The sequence below is a fragment of the Micropterus salmoides genome, unplaced genomic scaffold (assembly GCF_014851395.1).
Source record: "Micropterus salmoides isolate LMB-PRFRI ecotype aquatic unplaced genomic scaffold, ASM1485139v1 Ms_hic_scaffold_3, whole genome shotgun sequence".
Lineage (NCBI taxonomy): Eukaryota > Metazoa > Chordata > Actinopteri > Centrarchiformes > Centrarchidae > Micropterus > Micropterus salmoides.
The window spans coordinates 30,328,330-30,340,883 of record NW_024042261.1 but is presented as its reverse complement, the minus strand read 5'-3'; the positions used below and the strand labels follow the sequence as shown (position 1 = coordinate 30,340,883).

The following is a 12,554-nucleotide window of genomic DNA, read 5'->3' as shown; positions in this document are numbered from 1 at the left end:
TACAAGTATCTTTCCTCACATGATTTATATTTCCAAACTTCCCCAGACACACCTCGTTCATCTCCATCTCTCCCTTTAACACTCTCTCACACACACACACACACACACACACACACACTCTCTCTCTCTCTCACACACACGCACACAAATACAACTATCTGCCGTTGTCCATTGTCCATGAGGGTGGAATTCAAACACAGAGGGGGTTGTTGTACACCTGTGATGGCAGTATAGTGGGAGTGTGTGAGTTGGAAGGGATGGGGGAAGAGTGATATGATGAATTGAGCGTGCTGACTATGAGGTAAAACAAGCGGTCAGGGCCTTCACCTGTCTCACACACCTGCACTTACAGAATACACACCTGTGCTTACCCTTCTGGGCCCCTAGACAAAGATATAATCCTTGCTCTCTTCTCTTACTGCCTCTGTTTTCTAGCCGATTAAGAGTTTGAGGCAGGCCAGCAGATAGAAAAGGCTGATCTAATTACCGTTATATAATGCCTGATGATTAGATAATAGTGAATTAACCATTATTGATCAAACGGAAATACCCAACCAGCGGTTACAATTCAAACTGCCTCTGTGTAGGACATATTACTCAGTTGCAGTGTGAATGTGACAAGCATTCTTTTCTCCACAAAACTTGATTATCTTAAGAGCATGCCAAAATGCAGACAGGAAGTCAGGATTGAGTACAACACAACTCTGTGATGCCCTAAAATTGCTGGAAACGACAGCATGTTTGCCTTATCAGTGTTTTTATGTTGCGTGTTGCACTGAAACGTCGTGTTGGGGAAGCGTTTAATTACTCCGAATGCCGTTGCCCTCACTCTGCCCCTGGTCGGCTGTCACGCAGCAACCTTCGTATAGAAGGGAGGGATGTCAAGGTTGAGTGATACTATATAACTTCACACATTCATTGGTGCAAGCCCACATACACACACTGTAAACACAGAGAGAAGCATACAAATTCATGCTGGCAGCCATGCAGACATGAAGGCCCTATGGAACAAGTAAGGAGACTGCACATGAGTTGAATTGGGGGGGGGGGGGAGCATTTGACGCATGCGTGTATTAATTCATCTCCCTGTTTATTGGACATACCCGTCTATGGTAGATTTTTCTAGTTAATATCCGGTTCCCTCTTTTTCTTCTTTGTGTTTTCAGTCAGTAAACTACTTGTTCTTCAATGTCCAGAGTTTGTGTGACAGTTGTACCTAAGCTGAGTGCCTCACCAGTGCCTTGAAGATGAGGTCAGACCTTGTGATAAAAATGCATGAGCTGTCTCTCAGTGTGAGGTGTGTGAAGATGGACAGCCAGAGCATGATACTCAAGCACATGTCCTTCACACACACACACAGTCCAGCGCAGATATAATGCCCCTCAGAATGGTGGAGACAGTGAATAAGCATCTTGTTCCACCATCTCCATCGCTGGCTTGGTTTATGGATCACCCAGCCGTGACAGCTTAGTACCTTTTCTTCCCTGTAACCAACTGGGGAATCTAACCCTAGAGAAGTACATAAACTACAAACTCTACAGCATCACTTAATTTTTAATGTGGAAACTATAGTAACCAGGCTGTCGTCTGAGGGGCCTGAACTCTTGTGAACAGACCGATATTTGCCTCCATGTCAATAAGGGCATGTCAACATTTACATTACTGTAGAGCTGGCTCCCTGGCCCAACGTGTGGACATTGATATGTTGATATTGTTGGGACTTTTTATGAATTGCAAATACTGTATACTGTCGCTGTTACTGGTATCAGTCTGCTACATTTATAATACCTTATTTGGTAATAAGACAGCGTGGCAATGTATTTCTAAATGACAGTGTTGTGTAATCAGTGTGCCAATTTATACTGTTGTGTTTAATAATAGTTCAGTTAAAAAATTACTGGTTGGCCAAGAAGCCTGATTTAAAACATTCTCATTATAAGATAAGTGGAAGGTGATCACATAAAAAAATGCATCATATATGATAAGTTATAAGGGTCTGTACTGTACGCATGAGCTGTGGGAATCGGTGCTTTTTGTGTCCCTGTTGCAAATACATGGCACCACACTGGTTTGTAAACCAAACCAGCATGACCAGGGGTGAGTTCATTTACTGTGTATAATGGCTCCTGGTGAGACTGTTTTTGTGGTAGAAGTCTTAGTGAGGAACATGGCACGAGCCAAGTGTCACAACCATTGCGGCTGTTAAGAAGAAAGCCTTAATCACACCCTTGAACGTTTGAACTCTCCAGTTTCACTTCCAGGATGGTGGTGATTTTTCTGGTGAGCTGCTCACAGGCATTTGTCATTTAGAGGCCATGTAACACCCAGCCAGGGGTAGAATTATGTAATGAAGCGGGTGTATGTGTGTGGAAGTATTTGTGAGCACCATTAATAACCATCAAAGCCCATTGTTTTTTTTGTTAGTTTTTTTTTTGTGTGTTAACATGGATTTATGGGCCTGAGTAAATTGAATGAGTCCTTCATCCACTTACTGCTAGCTCCCTTGACCCTGTTCCCCTAAGCCAGACCAGATGAACTGTCCCATGGAATAGAAATTTAATATATCTCATTTTGACTTGGTATGTTGTAGCTTAAAAAACACAGTCAGTCAGCTGTATGGGCCATTTGATTACCTCTCTGGTTTCTGAGTCTATCACTTCTGTGTGGTGTGTGGTTAGAGCTCTTATTCCTCATGTTCACATGCGGATCTAAGGGACGCTGGAGTAGCTGGAGGTGGTGACTGCCCTCATTGACATGCAGGGACACTGCGACATGTTCACTACAGGTCAGCACCCATGGCACACCTCCAATTATCCACTCATCTCTCAACACAGTGTATCATAGACACCTGAAGCCCTTCCCCTCCACCCTCCTCTTCCCTTCGCCTTTATTTCTGAAGCAATAAAGCACTTATTTATTTCACCCTATTCAATCTGCTGGGGCAGCTCATCAATGCAGGTAAAGAGATTACAATGCTTGAGGGAGAATCAATTGATGCCATTCATTTCATTGCACTTCTCTCAGTAGGAACTGTTTAGAGTAGCCCACGCTTGAAGGAAGGGAATTGGTGATGTGAAATGTTGTGCCCACATGTACAACATAAACACTGCTGCTTGTAAGTAGTAACCAAAGAAAAGTGTGCTCTACTGCCATAGTGTTCTACTGAAGACCACTGCTGGACTGGAGGAAGTGGACATTAGCTTAACTCAAGGGCTCCTCTACAATAGTTGACGAGGAAGGGGAGACTATTAATCATTCAATTCACCTCTTTAATTTTTACAACTTGTTCTGGGATTTGAGTCGTTGATTTTCCGCAAATATCTTCAACATCCAGGCTATAGCCACAGTGCAAAGCAGAGGCAGGCAAGAAAATAGCTGAGCACAGACTGCTCAGAACGATCTGCAGGAAAAGAGAGGGCTAAAGAAGGTGGGGTGGTGCAGCGAGCTACATGCTTGAGTGGCCCTGGCATCGGAAATCATTTAATCTGCATCACAGTTTAGTGTCCCTAACAGTAGCTTGACAGTCCCACACAGCTAGTGCTATACTCCTTACGCAGCCTCCTATATTTATATTTAGACTCTTGTTTCAAGTTAGAAACCTCACCTCTTCTGATACAGGCCGTTTGCTGAAATTAAAGATAACATCACCTTTTCAGTTCATGGCTACTGATAGTAGAATGAAGAAAGAGAATGAGAGTAGTTTGGGGAAAAAACAAGGTGGGAAATGATTGATATGCAAGCTATGTGAATCAACCGTTAGCAGCACAATCAGATATTCTGTTCCCACAGTAACCTATTTATATATTCTAACTGCATGGGGAAGAGAGTGCAAATACACAGATGCAGAGTCAATACGACCTCACCACGCCACTGCCCAAAATACACTCGGAGTGGAACTCTATCTGATATTTGTTGGAGGCAAGCGTGGATGCAGTGAGATGTTCGGAGCAGCTCCTAGAATTACCCTTGTGTTTGCTTTCAGAGTATAGATCTTAGTCGGAGAACGGGGTGGGGGGGCAGTAGAGTAGCAGAGTGCTGAGGTGGAACAGAGCCCATCATGTGAGCTTGCTAGCTTGCTGGCTTGCTGGCTCTCCTTCTCTTGTGGAAGAATGTGCTCTGCACCTATGAACACTCTTCATTTCACTTTGTCTTCACTTTAAGGATTTTGCCAATAACTCCAGGCTGTATCTAGTGGCTGGCTTTATGCTGTGGGCTGGGAAGGACTCCAGTTGATACAGCAGGTTGTCTTTGGTGATACCTCACCAAGTACACTGGAGCTCATGTGGTGTGACGCCACTGACAGATCGCTGTAAAGAAGATGAATCTCGGGTGCAGAACAGGCTGCTTGCAAGTGTCATGGCAGGCCAGTGCAGAGGCGAGGACGGCCAGTAACATCATTTTATCGCCACCCCCAGTTTCCCCCTTGCTGCGCTCTCGCATATCCCTTCTGATGACATGACGGATATGACTCTGTCACCCTCACAGCGAGGGTAGGATGTAACAGGACAGGGAGCAAGTGAAGGAGACAGAGATATTGGGAGGTGGAGGCACATATATAGAGAGAGAAAGAGATGGAGTGGCGAGGTTGAGGAGCTGTGAAGAGAGCCAGGAGAAGTGGGAGGCAGGGGGAGAATATATTTCAGAATGGACAACATGGGTCTAATGCATAATTCATTCCTTCTGAAATTTCTTTGAGGCTTTAGTCTTGTTTTGTACAATTTTATATTCACTCAGCTGGCTGAATTTCCGCACTTTCTGCCTGAAATGCCTCTTCCCTTTCAGTATCCACATTATAGGGTTACTGCATCTTGTCCAGGACCTTGGTTTTCATTTCTGATATTTATGGAGCCTCAGTGACTGTAACTTTTTTCCCTGTTACGAGGTTGCCGTTGGTTACCTGTGATCAGCGCACATGTCTGTTGGCAGAATAACTAACATCTCTTTGGGGAGTCCTTCCTTTTATGCTCTGGCTGAGACTGGTGTGGGTATTGATTTGGTTGGTGGGCTAGAATTTCTCCTGGGAGCTAATAAAAATAATTACTAAAAGATCATCAAAGGCCTGACCTTCTGTTGCACGCATGAATAAATATGTGACAAAGATAATAGAAGAGTCCTTTCTGTGTGTGTGGCCATGGAATATGAGGGAGAATAAGCAGTAATGATAGTTAAAGTAGTGTTTGTATCCTAAATAATCCAAATGTAACAGTTTTTGTTTAACTGTGTTAAAAGTGGATATCTTGTCTGTTATCTTTCAGTGATAAATGTGAAATGTGAATTTGAAACACAGAAAACACCAAAGTGTGAGAAAGCATACTGCAAAACTACCCATTTCTTGGATTGCTTGACTTCTTGGGTTACTACTTATAAGCAGCAGTAGATTTCTTGCAGCATTGCAAAATTGCATCCGATCTCAGTGAAGCTGACATAAGTAGACTGAAAGAAAAGGCAGAAAAGAATCAGCTTCTGGTTCAGTAATCCCTCTCTGGCTGCATTCTCTGTATGTGTGCTTGCTTGTTTGTTCTCTGGTTCCTGCTTTCCTCCAGGAGAGGATGACTGCACAGCAGTGGTGAAAAGTAATGGTGGTGTTATTGCAGACAGGGGGAAACACAGCATTTTGATTGGAGCGTGTGCCCTGAGACCCAGTGAAGTGCACTCGCCTCAGCTCAGAGAGCACTTGATTGCACAGCACCAATGATCGCATTAAAAGGGCAACAGAAAGCCCATTTAACGTAAAGAGTGAGAAAGGGGGCCCAATAGGAAGCTGAAAATTGACTTTCACTTCTGTGAGGAGCTTGGTCTGATGCATGCTTTTTTTATTTATTTGATCTTCTTGGTCAGCATTTGTAGTACATGGATCACAGTAAAAAAACAAAAAACAGAACAACACGCACACATGCAGTTACAAACATTTTAGAAAGTGAAGCTTGCTCAACAACATGCAAGGTTTACATGTTGAGGTTATCCTGTACTGAGTTGATGTGGCTCTTTTAGAACATATTCCATGGCATATGGATGTGCTTTTAACCTTTTCTATATCTGCACCTGACTACCTCCACTGAGGAAGGGCACTGACCAGTCACGTCTGGCCCTCTGTGCACCCATCTCTGCTTTTTGCTGGCAATGAAAGGACAATTGTAGAGGCATCTGCTGTGTTCATTTCCACCGGAAAGAAGAGAGCAGATGGAGACTCAAGGTTTAAGTGATTAGAAAGCAGTAGATTGGAATACAAATTGGATTTAAAGAAATTAGATTGATATAAATCGAATGGAGTCGCCACAGTTTAGTGCTGTGCATGCGCAATGGCCTTAGTGGAAAGCCACCACGGGGCCTGTATATTATAAGGGAAGCAGATGTGCCAATGAGATAAGAATAAATGTGCGTGTGACACTCCATCTGAGGGAGGTGGGGGTCTCTGTCCTTTATCTTGCCTTCCATTTATCAATGTCACAGTGTTAATTACTGCTCCATTTATTAAGTCACTTACCACCAGAATACAAACTTGCCCCTCTGTCCCTAAGCTGACAGGGAAACCGAGTGCATGCTAGGTTACTGTTACCTACCACTGGTGAAAGAGAGTGGGTTAAAAACTGCCAGCAGTGTACTGTAGGTTGGTTCCACCAACAATAGTACATTTTCAGTTTTCCACATAATGCCAATGAGATTAGATCATGCACTCTGCGAGCAGGATATCACCACAACAAACCCCTGTCTGTGGCCCCACTTAGAGCAAGACACTAGAGCTGATCACTAATCAATGACAGGGAAATGGAAGGAATTAACCCAAATTAGGAAGAAGAGAGAACAGACTACCTCCTGTTCAGGGGTCGATATGCCACTGTCTGATGCGTGATCCCTGTTGAGACAAATGGTGGACTAGTACACATTTACCCAGTGTATTTGCATGTATATGTATGTGTGTGAACGTGTGCACACACATGCACCACACTGTCTTTGAAGTGTATTTTGCTGATCAGTGGATTTCTAACTCTTCCTGTCCTTTTGCCCGCAGACTCCTGGGCAGAAAATACCAGGGTACAGCGTGTGCGGTTTTCCTTAGGGGGATTCAAGTATAAGGGGTAGTGGAACATGTGCAAACCCAGGCAAACAAAGAGCTGGAAGCTCCACTCGTTTGCCTCCATCCCATGTTGAAATTAGCCCTTACACAAGCACAAAGGCCTATGTGGTACACTGCTCTTCTGTGCAGAAGGCATCGTCCTATTACCCCACTGCACTGCCCCGGGGAAGGGCACAGTCATCAACTCAGCTCAATCACATGCACACCTGCAACAACTAATTTTAAGACAAAGAGCCCAGCACTCTACTTAATACAGCACTTGCGGGTTTACATCAAGAGTTATTGATGGGGTAATGAATGTGGTTCAAAAGAAAGAGGATAAAGAAAGGGCTATTGGAAAAGTTTGCTTCATTCCCTGAACTCCTTACTGTGTCTTTAATTGTTTGATGATGGATCAAACTCTTCGATTGTTGCATAGTTCCCATGGCCTCTGTGATGTAAATGCGTGTGTGGCTTACAACACCTTATCTCCGTGGTTAAGACCTGGTCACGAAGACACACACTGCACTCTGACTTGGGGAGCATTATCTTAGCTGCCAGATTCCCTGAGCTCACCCACTGCAAGTCCCAATAAAAAAGAGTGGGCCATGGTTTTGAGCCACAGGGGATTAGCATTTGACATTAGTCTGGACCCCCATCATTCATATTCACATCACATATAAAACAGTTGTACTTGTTTGCACCCTAAAGAAAGCCAAATATGTAATTTGGGTGTCTGTATACTTAGTAGGTAAGCTGACTATATGCCTCCATTCACTCTTCACCCATGGGTCCAATTACCCACAAGCCCTTGCATATAGGGTTGAGATGACCAGATGGCTGTCTTTTGACTGGCCTTTTGTTGTGATTAAAGGTCCAATATATGTTGTTTTTTTACATGCTTCTAACCCAGCTTTAGTAACTATTAGTTAAGTTCTTCCATCCATTTTCCATTGCTTATCCCCATCTGGGTAGCGGTGGCAGCAAATTAAGTAAAATAACTTGTATGTCCTTCTCCCCAACAGTGCTGATTTGGCACCTGAATTTGAGTTTTTGGTTGTATGTAGATCAAAGGTTGTCACATTAGCCCTGCTAGATGGGGAATGTAATCATGTTGTGTTTTTAATTTAATCTCTACCTTTTCCCTATTTACGTAGTGTACCTGCTGACTATCATGTTAATAGATGGGGCTATTGATTTTAGAATCTCTATTAATATTAAAATATTGAGCTGAAACGATGCTAAAAGTCTATGTTTTTCGTCTATGATTGATTTGCATCTCTTTCTCCTCCAGGATCCCGTCTGCGCCAGGAGGACTCCCCACCCCGGATCGTGGAGCACCCATCTGACCTGATTGTCTCCAAAGGGGAGCCCGCCACTCTCAACTGTAAAGCAGAGGGGCGGCCAACCCCAACAGTGGAGTGGTACAAGGATGGAGAGCGAGTGGAAACGGACAAAGATGACCCTCGTTCTCACCGCATGCTGCTGCCCAGTGGCTCTCTTTTCTTCCTTCGCATAGTTCATGGACGGCGGAGCAAACCAGATGAGGGAGCCTATGTCTGCGTGGCCCGGAACTACCTGGGGGAGGCTGTCAGCCGTAATGCATCTTTGGAAGTAGCATGTGAGTCAAAACTCTTCTTAATATCTCCTCTTTGCGCATTGCTTAGATTTTTTTGCACAAGTCCTTTTGCTAGATGAAGAAAAGTCTTGATCTTGCTGCTTCCATATATTGAAAATAATTTTATATTCAGCACAAGAAAATTGAGAGAGAATATTTCCTGTCAACATTATGCAATCTTTTTTTATATACATAATGGAAAATGAAATGGTTCTTACTGTAGGGAATAGAGTTCATTCCATCTTGCTTTGGTGTTCTCTGTTTGCACACTGTAATAATTTACTGTAGGTCTATAAGGGACAATTAAGCTCCCAGTCTCACTACATGTGATTTTGGGGGGATAATGAGTTGTGCAGAATGAGTTTTTCAACACAGGACATGAGATAAATTTTATATATTTTTACCTCAAGAACATTTTATTGAAGTTTGCAGACCTTTGACTTGGACATAAAGCTACTGTCAAACTAAATGAGACAGACATGATGGCATAGCAGGCATGGGTCTCTCTAAGGTGGGTGGGGTAGAACGTCATGCACAGATCAAAATCCTGACGGACATTTGACACAGGCTGCCTGGACTGTGTTGGTGAACACTGACAGGCAGAACCTGAGCTGTGGATGAAATTACCTTTGAAGATGAGCCTCCCCCCAAGGAGGCTCAGGCTGGGCTTCCTATGGAGCAGCTCCGAGGCACCTCAACTGCACATAAGGCGGAGCGGAAAGTCTCCATGTCTTTATGATGTTTTTACTCATTGTAATTTTAGGTAAAAAAAGACTGTGTTACAGACAAGGGCTATTTTCATGAGACATAATCCTGCTATAATATGTATGTTTAGTGATTTTCACATTTTTTAGATGCTTCCCTTGATTTGTGTTATTTAACATGGATGGGAGACTTTGAGATTTCAAACCATAAGTGACGTGAACTTTAGGCATTGTAAAGTTAGCTGAAATTAACTTCTATTAATTTTCAATTTAACAAGATGCTACTCTCCCATTCTCCTTAGTAAACAGAAAACAACATTTTGCTTATTAAAGGTTTGACAATATTCTGAGCAGAAATAATATTTCCCTCGTAGTAGGAGTGACCTGTAACTGTATTTCTAAGGTGATTACAATGATAAGTGGTAGTAGGATGGGTAGTGGGTGGTTTGTGATCTTTGGGAAATGGACTTTGTGTGTTGAGAGGAGGGGGTTGCTCTCCGCCTCTGATCCTGTCCCCTGTCTTCCCGAGGGCTTTTCAGCAGCCCCCAGGTGCTAACTGCATGACAGCAGCTTGATCTATCGATTGCTGTAAGGGGCTCTCCCACTCTAAATGAAAATTCATGAAAAATTTATGAAGTCTCCAGATTATTTTATTTTCCCCTTCTCATACTGTTTCTTATCCTTTATTTTCAGTACACTCTCTCTACCTCACTCATGTAATATGAGTTGAGCAGCAGTGGGGATTGAATAGAGGCATTGACTGCTTGAATGGCTTAAATGTGACGGGTGAGAGGTCAGGAGGCCTGGAGACATGGGGATAGGACAGAGCTAGGAAGGTGAAGAAATAAGAAGACACCTTTAATGGGTAATACTAGTGATACTGGGATTGAGAGATAGCGGTTCGGACCAAAGCCACAGGCCACACTCTTTATAAAAAAACACAAATACAGAACTGTACCTTGTACATAGCTGTCCCATTGTCAGGCAACACACTGTCCTGGCCAAAAACCTTTTATCCAGATACCTTACTGTAGACAAAAATACATGTAGTGCGTGGCTTGTTGCCCTGGGCTAATTTACTAGTCACTTTGCAGACACCAAGATAGAGATATAAACAACTGTGTAACATCTTGGTAATTAATACGCCTTCTAACTGGATTTTCTGGATCTTTTTTCATCTTCTACCTTTGTTCTACATCAATAAGCCCAACCAGGACCATCTTTGGGCACAGAAATAAGTTTTTGCCAAGGGTGCAAGTGTTACCAGAGGAACACTAACGGGGAGGGATGAAATTAATCAAAATGAGTCCTTGTCTACATTTACTTGTTTGTCAAAAATCGTAAGATCTCCTGTCACAGATCTTCCAGTTCCATTTATGGATAAACCCATGTTGGCACTACACTACCTCACACAGTTTTGCTTAAATTGACCTGACCCAACTTCACGGTTTAAAAATGACAGCAGTGTTGGCCTGACCGAGATGGAGTGGGTATAGGAAGCGGTTTTGTAGGTGGGTCAAGTGCAGTTCAACAGAGTCTACTATGTTACTTGATTATGATGAAGTAGAACAGTGTTGATATGAATCAATTGATCATGAGCGGATCAAAGCCTTCTGAGGCACTTCATAGAAAATGGACGGGATGAGGAGTAAGAAATATGCACATGGGGTATTATAATAACACATTAGTGACTTGTTGCAAGTTTAATGGATATTTAGTAGGAATTTCCTGAAGCTGATCTGCAGGACTGGTGTCTGAACCAATCAAGTGTCCGGCCTCGGGCACCAGAACGAATAGAATCAGTGCAGCACTTGTCTAATGTAGCGCCATTGTTCTTTTGCCACAGTGTTATTTTCATTATTTGAATGCACCCTCTCTCATGCTCCATCTCTCTTAAATATAGTAGTTTTCATCTGTCTTTAAGTGTAGTTAATAAATCAATTAATATGTCCCACTTCTTTGTGAAATATATTTAAACAGTAAGTATTTTTAACAACAAAAATGAAGTTATGATCAATTATATACTGTGTAAAAATACCTCACTGACATAAAGATATGACCATCTGCAGTGTTTTCTTTTTGTATTTTTTGTTTTCCTATCGTAGATCCCAAAGGGGGAGGGTCATTTTGTGGAGCACTCCATGCCCAGCTTGTTTTGGGCCCAGGGCTTTCTCAGCTTTCTCTTTCAGCCAGGTCTTTAGGGGGACTGGGGCAGAAGGGGGTGGGGTGCTAAATCCCACCGCATTGGCTTACTGCAGTGATTAGCTTTATCAGGTCCTGACATCCGTCTAGTGATTGTAAAGCCAAAGCTAATCGCACAGGAAAAAGCAGCATTTAAATCTATATCCATGTTGAACTGGGTTTGTGTTAATGATATATCTTGCCCCCACCCCCCGCCTTTCACCTTCCTCTGTCTCCCTCCCTCCCTCATATTGAACACACCTTTGCCCCCCTTCCGTTCACGAGTGGTTGAGCAGAACCCTGGTGAGATAATTGAATTGCAGCTCTGAAACAGATTGAACTCAGTGTCCAGTGAGCATAGTGGCACTGCTGCATGCTGGACATCAAGCTGGGCAGCACTCACCACTCTCTCTGTTAGATGGGGAAAGGTAGACTGGAGAGGAAGAGGGGGAAGAGGCCTCTGAGAGGTGCCTCTGCATTATTAATGTGGGCCAGATTGAGGGGACTGATGCGGTTACTGGGCTTAGTCTTTTAAACATGTTTCCTTTTAGTGCTGTTAGATGTTGAGCACACATTGTTCACAAATGGGTTGACAAGAGCATGCACTGCCTTATGTTATCAAAGTCCTTGGTGCATGTGCAGAGTTGGAGGTTAATGCTTAGACATCACTTTTCTGCATTTGGGAAAAGATTTCATTATAGCTGTTGTTCACTGTGTTGTACTTCAGAAGATGGAGAACTTGTAAACGTGTTGCCTAGAGGGTGTCTGAGCAGTCTGCTTTGTAATCTTTTTCCTCCTCCCATGCTCTCCACTGACTGCAGGCCGGCTCCATGGCATGGATATGCCGCATATACGAGGAGATGTGCCCCCTTTTCCTTTTTCAGAATAAACTAGGTCAATGAGCAGGTTCATAAATCATTGTGAAGCCTGTGTCAGAAATGCTAGCTGCAGCCACTGCTACTGAATAAATTGCTAGCACTGCAGATATCGGTGTATA

The 12,554-nt window shown here is 43.3% G+C and overlaps 1 protein-coding gene across 10 annotated transcripts in view; it reads left to right on the top strand.

Annotated features, from left to right (window-relative positions):
- The window catches only part of robo2 (roundabout, axon guidance receptor, homolog 2 (Drosophila)), a 331,192-nt gene that overhangs the window by 170,138 nt on the left and 148,500 nt on the right, over positions 1–12,554 (top strand). For all 10 annotated transcript variants that reach the window (XM_038694178.1, XM_038694177.1, XM_038694176.1 and 7 more), the window contains one exon: positions 8,349–8,675. In XM_038694178.1, coding sequence (XP_038550106.1) covers positions 8,349–8,675 — 327 coding nt within the window. The remainder of the gene's footprint in view (positions 1–8,348; positions 8,676–12,554) is intronic.